Source organism: Ictidomys tridecemlineatus, chromosome 2 (assembly GCF_052094955.1).
Source record: "Ictidomys tridecemlineatus isolate mIctTri1 chromosome 2, mIctTri1.hap1, whole genome shotgun sequence".
In the NCBI taxonomy this organism is placed as follows: domain Eukaryota; kingdom Metazoa; phylum Chordata; class Mammalia; order Rodentia; family Sciuridae; genus Ictidomys; species Ictidomys tridecemlineatus.
This window is the reverse complement of record NC_135478.1, coordinates 169623980-169643368: the sequence shown is the minus strand read 5'-3', so window position 1 is coordinate 169643368 and position 19389 is coordinate 169623980. Positions and strand designations below refer to the sequence as shown.

Genomic DNA, 19389 nt, shown 5'->3' with positions numbered 1-19389 from the left:
TTCCTCCACAATGATTAAATCTCTTAATTTAATGAGCCTATGAATATTATGTTTACCAGTCTTTAAATAGTACTCATCAGTTATAATAAACACAATTCTCTTCAGTGTAGACATTTAATTTCCAATTTTCTTTATCCTTTTTTAGACAATAGTGAAGGGAGTAATTCTGAGGCATGAGCTATTAGCTGTGCTTCTCAGCTTTGGTTGTGCTTTGGAATCATCTGGGGAGCTGCCAAAAACACACTGGTATCCCATTCCCCCCCAGGGATTGATTTAACTGCTATGTTTCTCCACATGGTGAGATTCTTCAAGGGGTTGTAATAGGTGATTTTAATGTGCAAAGTTGGAATCCACCAACGTTAAAGTACCCTTAGCCTACATAAGGTCAGAGTCTGATACACTTTGATTTATCACTATCAACCCTTTAGCTACATAGTGTTTTCTCAAAGGCAAAAAGAGGAAAAATCTTTTTTCCTCATAACATATATTTTCACTATTTGTTCACTAACATCAAGATTAATAAATTTAAGCATTAAAGTAAGAATATGCAGGCCACATTTTAATATAACTTTGTTATTCTTTTGGTAAATATCAGTCATAAGCCTTGATTTCATACAATTCAGCAATGTTGACCAAGTTTTCATAGAACTGTAAAATCATTCACATGGACTAATGTGAGATTGTTAATAGGCAAAAGACAGAGGCCACATCCTCTTTTCTTCATGCTGTTCTTACCTGTGTTCGTGGGGTATCATGGAATTCCAGGGCTGGCACTTGATGCCACTCTTGGTGATAGACACTGTTCCCTTGTAGCTGCCTCCTTTACCAATGATGCAGTTCCTAATGTAGTCTATTGAAAAAGCAAAAGAAAATGTTGTAAAAATGTGTCTTTCTTTTAACCTTATTAAAATTGTGTGGGTTTTGTATGCTGTATTTGTTGAAGAAAAAAATAAAATTCCATTTAAATCTGTAAGAAATTAACTCTGGTAAACTATTTCAAATAACATAGATATGTCTTTCCTAAAGCTTCTACTGTTTTCAAAATAACATATTTCAGAATAATCTAAAACAAACAGGAAGACTATTAAGAAGCTTTAATTTTGTGAGTATATTAAACATAGATAACCACAGAGATCAATCTCTATACTTAACACAGAATAGTAGTCTATATTCTCAAGTAGCCAGGCCATTGTGATTTGCTCACATGCATAGTCTTAAGAAAATATTAAAAATAAAAATTGATTCTTAAACTCTGTTTTGAATTCAGAAGTTTAAGATAACAAAATTAATTTCTTTTTTAACTAGGTAAAATTGTGTGATATGTATATGTATATATATGATAATTATATTAGTTTGATTTCTATTTTCCATATTTTCTCCAATATTTAAGCTGCTAAATTACAAGAAAGATGAATTTTAAGAAGCTGTATATTTCTATCAAATAATAGTACTATAGCTGTTAACAAACTAAAAGAAAGAATGAATTTGAATGCTCTTAGGTTAGATTATGAGTTGTTTATGGATTTGCAGAATTATTAGAATATGTAGAAAGATTACCTTGTTTGCTACCATCAATTTCCTTTTAATTTTATTTAAACATTAACCCATCAACATGAAAAATCTATATATAGTATCAAATAACCAAATTTAATAGTACACATCATGTATTTTTGAAAACACTAATTTTAAATTAAAAGTTATTTTCATGTGCATAATCCATGATTATTGTTTTCTGATGGAAGATTTAATTTGTAAATTGATATTTATTTAATATTTTATGATTTAATTTACATAATTCTGCTTTTGAACAATATAAATGTATTGTGAGTACAATATCAGACCACCAGAAGAGAGAAATTAAGAAATAATACAGTCTAAATCCCTTTTTAAAAATGTTTTAAACTAGGCTTGGATTGTGGCTCATTGGCAGAGCCCTTGCCTCGGAATTATGAGGCACTGGGTTCAATCCTCAGCACCATATCTAAATAAATAAAATAAAGATATTGTATCCATCTACAACTTAAAAAAAATATAAAAATACTTTAAACCATTTTTTATTTGTACATATTAATTATACCTTCTTTTAAAAAATTTTTAAACTATATGATTAGGTATAGATCCAATTTATTTGTCCAGAATCTCCATATCTTATTTTTTATCAATGATTATCACTATAATAGATTAGATATCCAAAGTTCTTAAAATTAAAAGTCTATAAGCTAAAAATTCAACACAATACAGGGTACTTTATCTAATAAGATAAGGAGATACTTCCTAAAATAGGAGAATAGGAAGAATGCCAGTTTTAAGAGATGCCCCTTCAAAAACACCAAAGAGGAAGGAGGACATCTAGTTTATAGAAAACTGGGGAAATATTCTAAAACTGGTACTCTTTTCATCAGGCTTAATGGATGAATTAACTGCAATAACATATTATCATATAATGGAAACATCAGTGGGGAAAAGCAGGGAGGCAGGAAGTGACAGATGTGTTATTTCATATTTTATTTCGTTATGAAATATTTAGGAAAATGTCAGTTACCTTTGTTTTCATAGAGGTCAAACTCATGGCCGAATTCTTTTTTTACTCCACTTGACATGCTATTGAAAGGCAACCAGAGGCATCGTTTCCTTGTTTTATCAAAAACAAAAGCCCTGAAAAAAAATATCTGAATGAAAAGAAGGAATACTACTATTTAAATAATTTTGAAAGAACAGCATATGGTTTACCAAGGAGGATAATATATAAAAACAGAGGCATTACTGTATACTCATAATAAAATCATAAGTAATTTTGAACTGACCATTTTGATGCCAGATGAAGAAAAAAAAAGTTTTGTAGGTGTGGATTTTATATCAAATCAAATGCTATTTCCAATGTTCTCATGTTGTTCCAAATTACTTGTAGAAAAATAAGAGCTTCAACCAGCAATGTCAATATGTAACACAACTACCTGGTTATCTGTGAAGACTTTTTATTAAATACCCACCAAGTTAGATTTTATTGCAGTTCTATACAAATTATTATATTTGAGATATCGGAATGAGGTTCCAAAGTTTGTAATTGTACTAAATAGATTTTTAAATGTATTTCCTAAGGTGCTTTAGACAAATGACCACTTCTGGAGATTCTCCTAGGAAAGAATGTTCTGAAATCAAATGTTTAAAGATTTTCCCATATAATATCCCTTCTTGGTGAGTTATGATGTACTAGAGATTATTGAAGGCTATAAAAATCTTGCTGTGAAGATAATTTTGTTTGCTCAAATCAATATTTCCTAAATAAATTTTCTTGCATTTTAATAAAAAATGTAAGTATTAGAGAATATGCTTTTGATGTATCATCTTAAAAGAAAATTGCTAAAACGTGTCACTCCTACATAACCATAGCTAAGAATCATACTAGATTTTGCTGTTCTGGTTCATAAAAATTTTATCTAAAAAAAAATAATAAATACCCCAAAACTGCTTAAAACAAGTATTTTTTATTAGAAAAGTGGGTAAATGCTGGGATCCTAATTAGAATAAGTTATACTCTATGTATGTATAATATTTCAAAATACACTCTACAGTCATGTATATTTAAAAGGAACCAAAAATAAAAAGAAAAAAGAAAGAAAGAAGAAAGAAGGAAGGAAGGAAGGAATTAATGAATGAAACGTATTGGTACAGAGTTCAGAGTTTTCAGTTGCTAATCTCATTAAACCTTTCTCTCATTCCATCATAACAATATATTCTCTAAGAAAAGCATTTTAAAATGTTATTTTACACATCCATATGGAGTGTTTCAGACTGTCAATTACATGGTTGTATTTTCTTTCAAATATAACATTAAGAGTTTTTATCTGAGCTTTATTTAGATTACCATATTGTTTTAAAAAATGACTTTTTTCTGTTTTCTAGTCATTTTACGTCTGGAAGGCAACTTCATTACCAGGCAGTAATGGCTAGAAGAAAAAAGACTCCTATTTTCTTAAGTCAGTTCATGAATTTGGAGAGCCATTTTAGAACCAGGCATTCTGTCATCTTTCTACCTAGCAAAGAGGAATGCAGTTCCTATAACATCAACACTGTTGATTCCTGCTCAAGAGGTAATAGTGTTTGAGAATGTTCTACACCTCTGCCTCACTTTACACAACTTTCTTGATGTTTTCCAAGGAATGTAGTGTGTTTTCATCACTTTTTAGTCCTATGTCAACTCTGGAAACAGGGTTTTTTTGATGCATTAAGAACCAACGGGCTGGGGTTGTGGCTCAGCAGTAGAGTGCTCACCTAGCATGTGCGAGGCCCTAGGTTCGATCCTCATAAAGATATTGTGTCCAACTAAAGAATAAATTTAAAAGAAAACCAAATTTCAATATGTCCTTTCAATTCTAAATAACTGCTGTATTTAGTGACATGTGAAAATTTTACCATTAATGGGCAGAAGAACCTTGTCTGTATATACACAATATTAAATGTGGTTTTCTGCATAGGTCAACATATATTTGAATATAAAATATAACTCAACAAGAATTTGATAAGAAAATCTGAAACTTTATATAAGTGAGATATTAGAGTATTTATTAATAAGGCCACATGACATTTTCAAAGCAGCAAAATCATCTTAGCCTCTACTAAATAAAACAAAGTAAGAATGATGAATGTGAATATTCAGTGTTAGCGATACTTTTCTTACTTTTAGACCAAGGAGAATATGTTTTCAAATTTATAGTTAAAATCAACCATGAAATACAGTTATCCCTTTCGAACCCTGAGGAAGAAAATACAATGCCAACCTATTCAATTGCCAAAAGAACATCTAGATAAATCTACAGAGCTGAGATGTTGACTTAAAGTAATTTTTCCTAATTTATTTCTAACAGTCTCAAGGCTTTATATAAAAGTCGGGGAATGAAACAGAATTAACATAATTGTGTTAATTGTAGCAAAATAATCATACACACAAAGTCAATTCTCACTGCCCTTGCCAGGAAATATTTCCCTGAAAGTAATAGCTTGGCTATAAAAAAAAAAAAAAAAAGATAGTCCTTCTTCTATCTAAATCTGTTGAAGACCTTCTTTGGCCATGTTTTGGTTTAGATATGAGGTCTCCCCCTGAAGATCATGTGTGAGATAATGCAAGAAGGGAGATTAATCCACTGATCTGGATTAACTGGGCTATAACTCTAGGCAAGTAATGTATGGCTGGAAGAGATAGGTCATTTAGGTTATGCCCTTGGGGTTTATATTTTGCCCCTGGTAAGAGAGCTCCCTCCCAAATCCTCCCCCCCCCCTCTGTTTCCTTCCTTGTTGCCATGTCTTGAACTGCTTTCCTCCACCATGCTCTTCCCCCAATATGTTTTGCCTCACATAGGGTCCAGAGTTAGGGAGTTGGCCAACCATGGACTGATCAACTCTGAAACCATGAGCCAAAATAAACTTTCTCTCCTTTCTGTTGTTCTTGACACATTTTTTTGGTCACAGTAATGAAAAAGCCAATTGAAACAATGCCCTATGCCTGCAGGTCTATAATGTTCATTCCTCGAAGACTGACAAGATAAAAGTAGTACTTCTTGTCATGACATATTGCTAACCCCTGTGTTCACACATTCGGTGTCACTATTCAAATGCAATAAGCTAGGGTTAAAAATTTCAGAATTTTACACACAATCCTGTTTTTAAAAGGAGATAAAATTGGGAATGAAAGAAGAGAAATAAATGAAAAGAGAGAGTTTTTACAAAGAAGAATAAGGAAATACACCTCCTCCTGGCAGTTTGGAAGACTATTGAGATGAAATCATCACCATTCTGGCCCCAAGCTATGTCTTATCCACTGGGATCACTGGCAAAGCAGTAAGGAATTCTTCCCTATGAGGTCACATGGAGACTGGTAAAAGATAAGAAACTGTCTAGTTCAGTCCCCTCCAGCCTCCTTGAAATGCTCAATCATTTTTCATGTGAGACTTCGTCATCACTATCCCCTAACTTCTTTTAAACAGGCTCTGCTGCTGACACCAATCCCTCTAGTTTTTTTATCTAATTCACTCAACACCTTTTATTTAAATCCCTGAAGACAACTGTATAAGTTGCAGTAAATTTTGGCTGTTGCCCAATTTTCTTCACTTCTTTTGCAAGGGAAAATAAATGGTTTATTATTAATAGAATATTTTAAAAATGTTGGAGAGATAAAAGTCAATTTAATTTGATCTTAGTTCGATTGTGCAAAAGATGAGAAAACAAAAGAAAAAAATCAAAAATCAAGGACACTGGATTTTAGAAGGTGGTTTTTTTACTCTTTCACTCAAGCCATACCTCCCTCAACTGAAAGATACATCTTCTATTGTAATGAGGTAAATCTAGAATTCAATTTAGTTTAATGGGCAAAGTACATATTTTGAATACAAAAAAAAAAGAGAGAAAAAAAAGTAAAACACAGTTACAATGTATATACATTTATGTGTACACAATATTTGGAGAAGTATCTTAAGAAGGAAATTCAAAAACTTACTTGCAAGTGAATGGAAGTCCTTTATTCCTAATACATCTATTGGCACATTGGTCTGGAGTATTCATTTTTTTGGTTTTAATCTTCAGTAATGGGTCTTCTTTGATTAGAGTTGTCTTAGCTGACTTTTTGAATTCATGGAGTGTATTTCTTCTTTTCTTCTGTCCCTCTATTAATGCAAAAAATAAAAAATAAATATAGGAGAAATCCTTGTAAGGCTTATATAGAAAAACAAGTGCTTAAAGATTACCTACAGCAATTTTATTCAGTAACATACTAGGTCTCCAGGACTGGGGGGGTGGAGTGAGTTAGGGAATAGTTAAGAGCAAGAGAAGACTACTTGTCATACGGATCTACATTCTTTCTTTCAAGTGAAGGATGCATTTCAAAATAAGAATACAGTTCATGCTAAAAATAAATAAATAAATAACCCTATGGAAACAGTTGTTAAGTAATTAGGATGGAGTTCACCCTAAAGAAGTTATATTCTCCAACCAGCATGCAAGCAAGCATCTGTGCAAAGACTATACCATGCCATGCTTCATAAATAAATTTTCCATTTTCTTTCTAAAATTGGTTCTTCTGTGAGTTGAGTGTTAATCAGTAATACAATTCAAAGTGAGAAACTTTTCACTAAAAAACACAGTGGACAAATTCTTCTGATCTGCTTTTGAAATTGTTTCATACTTTTCATATTTTATCCCTCTCTTCTCATTTACAACATAAATGTTTTCTGTGCTTCAGGGCATTATCTCTTACTATCACTGAACTGTTTGTCTTGAGATCAAGCCAAATGCTGTAAATCAAATGTATGTAAAACTTCATCCTTTAATGTAGCAATATCATTTTTCTTCATGAAAATATAAGACCCTAAGATAACATGAACCCTCCTACTAAAAACCTGAAAAACAGAACCAAAACATCCTCTAATCTTAATCTTATGGATAACTTAATAGTTCAAAAACGTATTGCTTTATTCTTGGTTTTCCCAAGTCTAATAATGATCATCATCTTTATAATATGGATCAAAATATTTTATAGATTACAGCTGTCATATAACAGGTATGAACATGATTGGGCCCCTTTGCCTGTCAATCTCTTGAACACCCTTATAACAAAGGCAGTAATGATGCCTTCATTTTCAAAGCAAAGAAACCAACAACCAGGGAAAAATTAATTGATCCACTTAGAAGATCTCAGATTGAAAAGCCAGCTGCCCACCTTCAGAATTACCACTCTGAACTACTCGCCAAGCCATCTTTATCTAAGAATTGTCAAGAATGTCTGCGGAAATATGATTTGTAAACATTGAAGATTCGGTTCACAGCTATCAATTCAGAAGAAACTTGGGTGGTAGAACAGGACATGCATTCCTGATCTTTATGTGATACAAATGTGTCAAGAAAAAATGGTAAAATACTCTGTGCAGAAAATTTGGAAATCTGGCTAGCAAAGTGAGGTACCAAGAATGGCATCACATCCTGAGTTTGCCAGAAACAACTGGATCTAGTTGATTTACTAAACTTGCAGATGCTATTTATTAAAGTCTCTCTTAACCTGAAGTCCACAATAAATAGAGAAAGCATAAGGTATTTTAAATTTTTGGTTCTCTGTAAAACTTTAAAACAATCTCCTAAACACTGGTGTAATTCCTATAAGGATGCTTTCATTTTTCTTTTTCTTCTTCCTTTTATTTTTATTTTTATTTTTTGCTTTTCTTTGCCCTATAAGATAGAATGGCTATGGGGCTATGGTACAATAGATACAGGTTAAAAGATATTTTAACATAAAAATTCAATCGACCAAATGATCTATCAATGCTATTTAATGAAAATGGGGCCAAATACCTTGTATAACATTGGCAGAGAGATGATAATTCTGGCCAAATGATTTAACTACCTGAACCATTAATGTACCAATTATTTTACAAAATGAAAAATACATTAATAGTGAATTCCAATGAATTATTTAAGCTATACTCATTAAATAAGTATTTGGAAATAAATTTATAAATTTGATAAAAACCATGTGCATATGCAAATTTTTAGTTTTGTTTTGAAGTCCCTAGCACCAAAAAAGGAAAGAATAAAAAAATTTTATCCTTTAATTTCTGACATCAGAAAATAAACAACTATTCTGTCAAACAAAGAAGACATAATTCTTTTGCAAAGTTTGATTTCTGTCACTGACCATGTTAATCGGAGATAAGTTTTTCCATTTAGACTTTTCACTTCCTTTGATCTTACATCACTATTTCTTTGGTGATCTGAAATAGTTCATAGCATAATAATTCAATTTCCTTTGCAAGGTTGAATATTTCCCAGAAATAAATACTAGTTGGTTGATGGAGAAAAATCTATTAAAAACACTGTTCACCAAGATGGAAAATCTATATGTATTTCTCAAATAAATTCCATTGACTAAATTTTTCTTGATGTATAATGTATTCATAATGTATTTATTAAACATGTCAAAGTGTAAGAGAAGAGCTTAAAAATACATTTAAAAAGTCTAAGACAAAATGAAATTCCTAATACAGTTTAGTAATTATCATTTAAAATAGAACTCCCAATCAAGGATCTGGTTTGCTTTCTTAATACCATGCAATATGAACATAAGAAATGAGGACTATTTTGAAGAAAGGGGGTCACTGTGAATTTCTTGGTTTTATTCAATTCTACAGATCCTCAGCTGCCCTATTGAAAGGTCTTACTGCTGTATCACATAAAATACTCTATTCTTGCTTACCGGTCAGTTTTCCATGGCTAAAGATCAAAAAGTATTCTGAAAAACAAACCAATCTCTAATTTTCATTTATTAGATCATAAATAGAAGTAAAAAGCTGATCTGGGGCTATAAAGCTCAGCAGGGACAGTTAGAACCAGATACCAAGCCTCCCTCCTCACTACTGACTCCTCCTGGCATATAAACTTTGCCTTATAAGTCATTTACTCTAGGTCAGTAACTAAGTACCAAAAATATAAAGTTCAAGCTAGTTGTATATCAGACACCCACGTATCTATAAAATCAATCACTCATTCAATAAGAGAAAATTCAAAGCATAAGTCATTGGAAAACAGCATCTGAAAATAAAATTTCTTTGCTGAAAATAGTTGTAACTTTGCCTTCCATATGTATTAACAACTGATGCTTGTTTTACTGAAAACAGTTAAAAGCCAAGCTTCATTTGGGAAGAAACTCAAAAATATCTTTGGATCAGATTTTTTCCTATTATTTTTGTGTGTGACTGTTAGTTGAAGTTTATAAACAAAATATTGAATTGAAATCAAAGGGTAAGAGATCACTGCAAATTTGTCATGCTTTCCTGTATTTTAAATCATAACTCTTTTTTTTTAAACTTCTCCCAGTATGGGAAAATATTCCGTAAGCTATATTTCCTGAAGAACCTAAAGTCCCTATTTTAGATCTGAAATCATTAGGATGCTAGTGAAAACCTACAAACAGAAAGCGGGGTCAAAAGTATCAAGGTGCTTGAAGAAAGACACATTTCTCCCTCTGGTCCCAGGGTTTCACACTCATTTCTCTCAGTACCTCATATATTTTCCTCTATATGGACTAACCATTGACTTCAAAGGAAAATCGTGCAAGGAAAGGATTTGCAGGGTGTGAAGAGAAGCAGGAATTTGGCTCCACATATTCTGAGAAACCTACCTCCATGATTAGTGATTAACAATTTGAAGTGGCAAGATGTTAAGATGAAAGTATAATGAGAATTAATGGAAAGAAAGGATTGTGGCTAGAGATGAGAATCACAAATAAAAGTTCCCATCTCCACTGTTAGAATCAGAGCTCAGAAGTCACCAATCAACAATCATCTCCCCTTCTTTAGAAAAGGTAACCGAATCACAAATAAGGATGACAAAAGGAGATTGGTCAGATTTAAACCAAATGTAGCTTTTTGAGAAGCAATATTATAATCTCTTCCAAAGAGATTTATAAAGTGAAGTGATCAGTGGGGCTTGACACGCCTCCTTGATATTTCTCTCCATCTCCTTCCTTGTTCAGGGTTTCATTGTTATAGAAACCCCATCTTAGTCTCTGATGTCACTGTCCACTTCTGCCTACAACTCTGTCCACATAGCAACTGAAGTAACCACACTGAAGTAGGACTTCAGTCAAGCATCTTGTCAATGCAAAACTTTCACCTGCTGCCCACAATATTGACTATAGAGACCACATGTTGTAGCCTGTAGGCTTTTTATTCTATCTCATCTCACTGTTCCAGTCACAGGCCAGATTCCCCCTCAGATTCCCAAATGCCTACTGTGACTTCCCATGTGGTGGTCTTTCTGGGGCAATGGTGATACTTTCTCACCTCTACACTTTTAGCCACTTTTGTCCTCCTAGCATAGGTACTAACCAGGGTACCACTCATTTTTCATACTTTTGGATACCATATACCTCCTAACCCTGCTTTGATTCACTAAGCTAGGAATGAACTCTCAATGATAGTATAATAGCATTTCTAAACAGAGGATTTTTTTTTTAACCTATCTTAGCCAAACGATATTTCAGAAGTACATTTCATTTGATTTTACTGCTTCTGGCTTCAATATAAGTAAAAGAAAAATAATTACACATTTCATTCACATAGACTTGGTAGAATCTGATCTCTGACTCTTAACAAAGATATTAAGACAATTAAGGTCTTTAAACTTCAATTTTTCCATGTAAAATAAATCCAATAATTCCAATCTTATTAGAACTAAATAAAATATACGTTAGAACTTGTTCCATAACAGTTGCTTAAAAAATATAGGTCCCTTCCCCATTTGTTTATCTTTATATTACCCAAAGACTCTTGGACATTAGGTACACATTTAATGCTTCTTTTGTTAAAGAAGATTGGATGTTTGTTTCCAGTGTAAGTAGAAATGAAGAGAAGGTCATTCAATCTCCAATGACTCCAATAAGGATCACTTGGATCAACCATATTGAATATTTCCTAAGAAACTTTTCAAGAAAGCATCTCCACGATGCATTCTGTTCATCATTGCTGTGAACTTACAGTACCCACTTCTTTTCTAACAGTGTGCTAATTTGATATAATACATGGAAAAGTACAATGAAAACAAAAATAAGTAACAACAATTTTACATGTTCAATTTTAAAATACTTAAAAAGAACAAGCTTTATATGCTATAAGAAGGCTACCCAGTTTTCATTGTGGAAGTCATTTTTTTTTTAACTATCAAATTAAATTTGCCACCCAAAAATGGCGGGCCCTCTTTTGAGTATAATTTTAGCATTATCCACTTCAGGAATTATTCATAACATATATCTGTAATTCTCAACTGGCCTCTCCTTGCCTGCCAGCATACACTTGGGCTGCTTTCTCCCTATAGTCAGGAAACGCAGTCATTTCAACATTAGCCAAAGTGAAATATAATTACAAATGTATATCTCCTGCCAAAACTTCGTAATGCATGCCAAAAACAAATAGACATTGTCTATGGTTAATCTACTGTTTGGGTTTTCCACACTGTGCTCTCCTTGCATTAACACAGACGATTTCAGGTAACTTTTATTCTACTTCAGCACAACAAATTATAATCTTTTAAAGGGAAAGCTATCAAAAACACTAGCCATGATTTCAACTTTTGCTCAACATCCCCTAAACTAGCAATGACTTATATGAATGCATTTTAACATGACACATCTCAAGAATGATAAACTGCTTGATGTGCATGAATTTCTTTCTCACCTCCTCACAGATCTTACCTACATGAATATAAATTGACCTGCTCCAAACAGTTTCATTTTCCAAAAGGGCCACTTCTCCAAATAGAAGAAAGCCAGGTAGGCTAAATAATTTTTCTTATCACTTAGCAAATTCTTGAAGTTTTCAACCATTGTATTATCTCAGAAACTAGATCAGAAGTCTGATAAATTTCATACTTTACTTATCTCAAGAGATTCAGCCAGTTCTGTTTTGCATTGTACAAAGCCATGTCTGCCATCTGGGCATGCGTTCCAGTCTTTTATTCCCCTGTGCCTATCCTGGATGTTCACTGCCTTCTACTGTTGGCACCCCAGTCACCACAATGATAATACAACCCAATACAGATGTTTCCTCTTGTCCTGATAACAAGAGAAAACTTCCCACACCATAAAATGAGATCTCTAAACTTCCAGGCACTCTGAATGCCCAAGCAACTCCTGAGCAACCTGCAAATCCAAGGAAGAAAGTAGGAGCCTGAAAGGAGCAATACTGCATCTTTGATCTAAGTCACACACAGTTTTTGCCTCCCAGGCACTGCAGTTTCAGGGGGCAGGCATTCCATGCCCAGAAAGAATGACAACTTAGAAGAGAGGCTTTCTCTTTCATTTTTATAACATGCATATAATCTGAGTTTAATTTGTCTGCTCTAAAGGAAAACCTGTATAACGTCATAATTTGGCTCTGCATCTTGACTAGATGATGTGGGGTAGTGAATTGTCTTGGAAAATTGTCCTCTGGAAAAAGCTGAGTCTCTGTTGGACTGACCATTCCTCTCCCCTCTTAGGACCAGACTCTTGAGCTTTTTTAATTTGTCCAAACCAACAAAGTTCCAGCCAGTCTCTGTACTTCGTTCTTATTCCATAATTCACAACTGTTAGGCTAAATGAGATGAAGCTGGGTTGGTGGGGGTAGGAGGAAGAAGGGGTGCTCTGGGGATGTTAATTATCATTTTAAATGTTTTTCAAACAGAAAAAGAATGTCAAAAGAAAGCATAATGAGAGGTTTGGAAAACCCATACCACACACTGAGTTAAGCCAGGATGCTGGGAATAGAGAGAGAGAGTGTGTTAGAAGGAAAGAAGGAAGAATAGCAAGACAGAGTTAAAATAATAATTATAATAAGAAAAAAAACTAACCTGCATAGGGGATGGCGATGGGAAGCAGAAGGAGATGTAGGAGGACGTGCTGCAGCAGCAGGACTGGCAGAAGTTTGGTCACCCACATGGTGCTGCGGGACGCGCTGGTGGGTCCCACTGGAGGAGATGCCCCGGTGAAAGAATCCTGTTCGCAGTCAGTGCCTAAAAGAGCCAGTCGGCTCTGAGCTGCTTTTTATTGCGATGAGCTAAGTTTGTTGTGTGATTAACTGGAAAGATCTAGGTCTGAACTCCCTCTTACGGTAAGAAACTGTTTAACAACAGCCCTTTACTCTCTTCCAGCCCCTCCCTTCCTCACTCCCCCCACCACAACACCCAACAGATCCCACCCCCCACCAATCCCTCGGTTAAGAAAGAAACTTACAAAGAAAAGGTCACCTGGCCTGAGGCCAGCTCCAATTTGGAAGCTCAGGCTCCAGATCCTAGTGGCTCCTATCCGAGTAGGGAAGGGAGGAGCAAGACTCAGCCCAATAGTTAAATCAAGGCACAGGCAGAGGACCAATTCGCTCAATTTAAACAGGAAAATACATGTGTTTACATATCTATTTGGGAAAAGAGGAAGGGGAAGCAGCATAAGAAGAAAGCAAAGAGCTGCTTTTCTGCCAAATGTGCCCCAGCTCCTAATCTGTCTAGTTTCACTGCTGGAGCAATCTAGGGATTCAAATCACAGACTGGTTCAAATCACACCGGTTCCCTGGGGTTTTAAAGACAGGGAGAGAGGTGGGAGGGAGGGGAAGGAGCAGAACCCTGGCACTTTCAGCCTAGGTAGAGAGGGGTTAGGTAAGAAAAGGGTGTGGTTTTGTGAGACAAAAATAAATAAAAAAGAACAACTGAAGCTCTCAGATTGTCTAGTGTGAGAATCACCTTGTCTGATGGGCTCAGGGCAGGCAATCTTTTTCAGACATTGTGCCAAACTCCCAAATCACCACAAATATACCCAAAATAACTTGTCTGATTTACTTGTGATGGTTCCTATTAAAATGTCTAAGAGACAGTCATTGTCAATTGCTTATCTCTGACAGGTAAATAAATATTCCATTGGCAATATGTCCTTATATATATGTACATCCATATAATTTATATATAATATATATATACACACACACACACACATATCAATATGCATGTACTTTCTAAAAATAACTTAAACTGGAAATTTCTCAATCTATTTTAATTCCTGAATAATAAATGTATTTTATATTTCTTTTCTCTAGCTCTGTTCTGCACACACCCACCAGCTTCCTAAAGTTGAGGTACAAGCTTGCATGGGGGTGGAGGGGATTCATAAGTATCACATTTTGATGAGATCATTGTCTAGACTTCTCATTTTATTCAGAAGATTATTTTTTCTTTACAATTTGAGGGGGGATACTCTGATTACATTAGGCAACAACTTCTCTATCTCTAATGGATTTTGAGGCATCGTTGCCTCTGTGTATCTCCGAGATGGATACCCATCAGAACCAGCACCACTGTAAGACAGGAAGGGAAAGTGAAGAAAAATGTGGGAATGACTCCAGAGCCCAGCGCAGCTGTACAGAAGTCATAGTAGGCAAAATCAATGTCAGTCACAGAACAGCCTTTTCTCCCCTCCACATGCAACTTCCCCACCCCGACTTCCAGAGAAAGCAAAAGAGTGAGAAGCAGAAAGGAAGGAAGAGAGGGAAGAAGAAAAAGAGGAAAGAAAGAGAGTAAAAAGCAGAGTAAAATAAAGAATGAAAAAATGAAAGAGAAAGAAAGAAAGGGAAAGAAAAAGAAAAAGACCTGCCTGATACTTGCACACATTTCTGAGATGGGATATTTAGGGAAGGGAAGGAATAAGAATTCCTTTTGAGGGATCCATTTTATACTACCTTTTCCTAGTGCTCACCTATTTCTTTGATCATTTTTGCCTTAATCCTAATCCATGTATGTACCATTTTGTCAAAAATGAACCCAACTACTATGTACGACTATAATACTCTAATAAAATGGTTTTTAAAAAGATTCTGTCAAATTGTTTAATGGCTGGACACCTGCCAGGCTAAGCCAGGGTAACCACCATAGCCCTTGAGTAATGATTCTTGTGACTCTACTGAAAAGACTTCAAGCAAAACACAGAGTTGTAAGCAAAAGTTTAATAGAGTGAGAAGTGAAGGTAATATACAGCATGGGGTCTACATAGACCACCTCCAAGAAAGGACGGTGCACACAGGGTTGGAGTTTTTAAGGAACATGAGTCCCTTGTTCTTACCTCAATTTCCCTGTTCCCCTTAATGGCTTTAGTACCTTTTAGATGGCCCTCAGCAAACTTGCCTTTTGAGGGTCTCAATATGCTGATTGTTGGGGTGATTGGGTAGTTGTGACATAGTTTTACCATAAGGGAAGTTTGTAGGTACTTGGTCACAAGAGAGGATGGAGACATTGTTCCGGAAACAGGTTGTGAGGGAGATCTTGATATACCAGACCCCACTTCTCTGATGCTTATGTGTTTCAGTTAGAGTCCCTGGGATTTAAGTAATACTTTCTTCAAGGGGCTTTAATTCTCCACAAATTGGGGAAGGTTGGGCATTCAGCTCTCATTCCCAAATGTTTTCTTGTTTAGATAATGCTCCCTGATGCTTCAGTTTTATGGATCTTGGATTTTTCTTGATACGTAGGCTTAGTATCTCCCTCTACTTAACTGTTCATTGCTAACTAATCTACCTAACATTTCCCTCTCGAGGACAAGAACCCCTAAACTCTTTAAGATTAATTGACTGTGACTAATTCTGGCTGATTCCTGATGAAAGGTGCAGCATTTAGGGGAAGGAAACCCAAAATCCTTGCTTTCTGCCAGGTGAGTGAGGATGGTCCAAGGGTCCATAGTAGAAGGAGGAGTCATCTATTGATCAGTGTGCTATATTCCTTATAGGAGCTGGGGAATAACAATTGTCAAGTAGTACTGGGGGACAACGGGCAAGGTGACATATGAAATACTAGCGAGGATGACTTAAAAACAAGTCATGAGAAGGTCCTTCCACCAATAAGAGATGCCAAACAAATTATTCCAATAGTCTAGAAAAGACAAGGTTGAGTTCTCCATCTGTGATAATTAAGTTTTACTAACCTGGACAATACCAGAAATATTGCCAGGATTGCCAGAAATGTATACACAACACGATAGCACGTTCCTCCTTGAGCTGCAGTTAAAACATCAAGAGTCATCTGATTTTGGAGTACAGCCTATCTCATCTTGGTGATTTTTGAGTTTAACAATTCTTTTCCTTGAGCTGTGTCATTGAGAGTCCTTGTGTGTACTTAGGATTCTACAGGCCAAATTACCTCTTCAACTCTTAATGAAAGAATAAATATAGATGTCAGGTAATCATACCAATGGAAGACTCGTCTTGTCCATTGGTGTTTTAAATTTGCAATATTAGCAGGATTGGTTAGAGAGGCTGCCCAATGCCACTGCAGCTCCCAGAAGTATTTCATTTGTCTGTTCAAAAGTAGCTCCCTCAGTGAAGTATCAGCCACAGCCTGTAGGGGAAACATCCTCAATGTCATTGAGATATATTCCACCAAGTCCTGAATTTATAGCATCCATCTGTAGCCCAATATTCCTCTAGGATACATCTTTGTAGGGCTAGCCACTCTTGTCCTTACAAAGAGGAATCCCACCAGGACAGCCCTGAGGTGCTACAAGGAGGCATTAATTCACAGATCTGGCAATTAGTCTAATTAACTTCTTGGGCATGGTGTTGGGCTCAACTTATAAAAGAGTTAGCACCTTTAGTTTAACTAAAGCTTGACAGGAAGAGGAAAAAGTTCAGACTATTCATTTTATAGTCAATGATATACAGTATAATACCTACTGTAAATCCTAATACATTCAAAATTCTAAGAATAGGAGGCCACTGATGTTGAGGAAGAGGGTAAAAGGAAATTTGTGGGTCCCAAGTAGAACTCATATATTTCGGTTAAGTTTTAGTAAAAAGGAGTCATAGATCATTTATCAGGGTGAAGGTTAGTTGGTGTGTGTGTGGGGGGGGTTTCTAGGTACCTGTTGGGATCATCTTTTTTAGTCCACAGCTTACTCAGTAGTGATGGATCCACTTGGAGATTCCTGGAATCTTGATAGCTATTGGAGTAGATAATACTATAGGGAAAGGCCCCCTCCAGATAGAGTTTAACTGGGGCTTGGATTGATGATCTTTAGGACACTTAATTAGAACCTGGATCCCAGGAGGGAATGAAGGTTGAGAAGCTGCATTAGAGGAAAGAGGAAGTTGTTCCCTAAATTCCTTTAGTGTCTGCTGAAATTGTCCTAACACTTGTCACAAATTTTATTGATTGAGTTTGTTCTTCCTCTATGGCAATGTCATTTATTATTCATGGTAGATGTCACTGGATGGGCTGATTACTTCAGTGACCCTCTCAGTTCTTTTTAGGAGAAAACTTCAACCCATCCAGTGAAGTTGTCTATCATGACTAACACATACTTAAATCCCTGACAGGGAGGCATTTGGAAAGAATCGAATTGCCAATTTTCTCCTGGTAATAATTATTTCTTTGAGCTAGTGAGACTAAAGCAGGAGTACTCATGCTTGTGGATTATTGAGAGCACATATCTCACATGCCTGAATTACTTATTCTGTGGTCTTAGTCTCTGCTCACTAAATAATTATTTGCACAGAGTTATCATCTTGGCTTTGCCAGAATGTCAGGAATCATGTAACTAACTCTCTAAGGACCTTCCACTGAATATGGGAAAGGTGTATACTTTACCTAGATATAGCCATCTTTCTGTGTCTTGAGTGTTTCTATAACTTATGGCCCATTCTTTTTTCTCTAATGTATAAATGGGAGTATAAGATTCTATTGCTGAGGTGGGAATTAGTGCAGCTACTTTCTCTGTGTTGAAAGCAGCTGCTTTAGCTGTTTTATCAGCTAAGTTACTGCCTTTGGCATCCTCCCTGTCTCCTTTCTGGGGTCCCTCACAATGAATGACAGCTACCTTTTTGGAAAAGTAGAAAACTTCTAATGATTCTAAAATCTGTAGTCCATATTTTATGATATTATTTTTACAATTTACAATATGCATGTAGAACTAAGAATGCATATTTAGAGTCAGTTATATTGTAGCATATTTATCTTTACTAAGAATTAGTGCTCATGTTAAAGATATTAACTCAGCCAATTGAGCCAAGGTTTCTGCTGGCAAAGATTTTGCCTCTATAAACTCTGTTAAGGATACTATGGAGTAACCTGCTTTTCAGATTCACTACTGAACAAGGGAACTTCCACCTGCAAACTAGATGTCATCTCTATTATGGTTTAGACATTCTATGTCTCCCAAAGACTCATGTGTGAGAAAATGCAAGAAAGTCCAAAGGTGAAATGATTGAGTATTGAGAGTCTTAACCTAATTAGGAAATTAATTTTCAGTTAGGGACTAACTGGGCAGAAGGTAGGTAGAGTGTGGCTGGAGGATATAGGTTACTGTGGGTGTGCCTTTGGGGCCTGTGTTTTGTCTCCGGTGAGTAAGAGCCCTTTCTGCTTCCTGATTGTCATGTCCTTAGCTGCTTTCTTCCACCACACCCTCCCACAATGGTGTTCTACATCACATGAGGCCCAGAGCAATGGAGTTGATGATCTATGAACTGAGAACTCTGAACCTGTGAGCCCAAATAAACTTTTATTCCTCTAAAATTGTTCTTGTCAGGCCTTTTTGTCACAACAGTGAAACAACTAACACATCTGCATTGAGTTGGCAGTGTGGAGATTACTTTCTGAATCTATTCTACTAGCATAACAGAGATTTATAACATGCATCTGAAGATTTCTTAGGTGTAGGGAGAAGAGTAGATAAGTTAACAACATTATGTCTGTGTAAGGAGATTCCTGGATTTTCAAAAAGCAGTTCTTGATATTTGAGCAATCAGCTATTGGTGAGCCAGAAAGCTCCTTCGATCTCCAGTAAAGAACTATTTGGTGATGGGTATAGACTGTGAAAAGGGCCCCTAAAGTTATTTTGAAGTTCTC

At 35.4% G+C, this 19389-nt stretch overlaps 1 protein-coding gene across 3 annotated transcripts in view; it reads right to left on the bottom strand.

Moving 5' to 3' along the window:
- The window catches only part of Hgf (hepatocyte growth factor), a 75708-nt gene extending 61865 nt beyond the window's left edge, over window positions 1-13843 (bottom strand). For 2 of the 3 annotated variants that reach the window (XM_078040139.1, XM_040291700.2), the window contains exons 1-4: window positions 13366-13620; window positions 6491-6656; window positions 2543-2655; window positions 736-850 (exon numbers count right to left, since the gene is read on the bottom strand). In XM_078040139.1, coding sequence (XP_077896265.1) covers window positions 736-850; window positions 2543-2655; window positions 6491-6656; window positions 13366-13453 — 482 coding nt within the window. In that variant the 5' untranslated portion in view covers window positions 13454-13620. Of the gene's footprint in view, window positions 1-735; window positions 851-2542; window positions 2656-6490; window positions 6657-13365; window positions 13621-13747 lie in introns of those variants that run through there. The other variant, XM_021735865.3, reaches the window with a different exon arrangement.
- Window positions 13844-19389: the final 5546 nt, after the last annotated feature.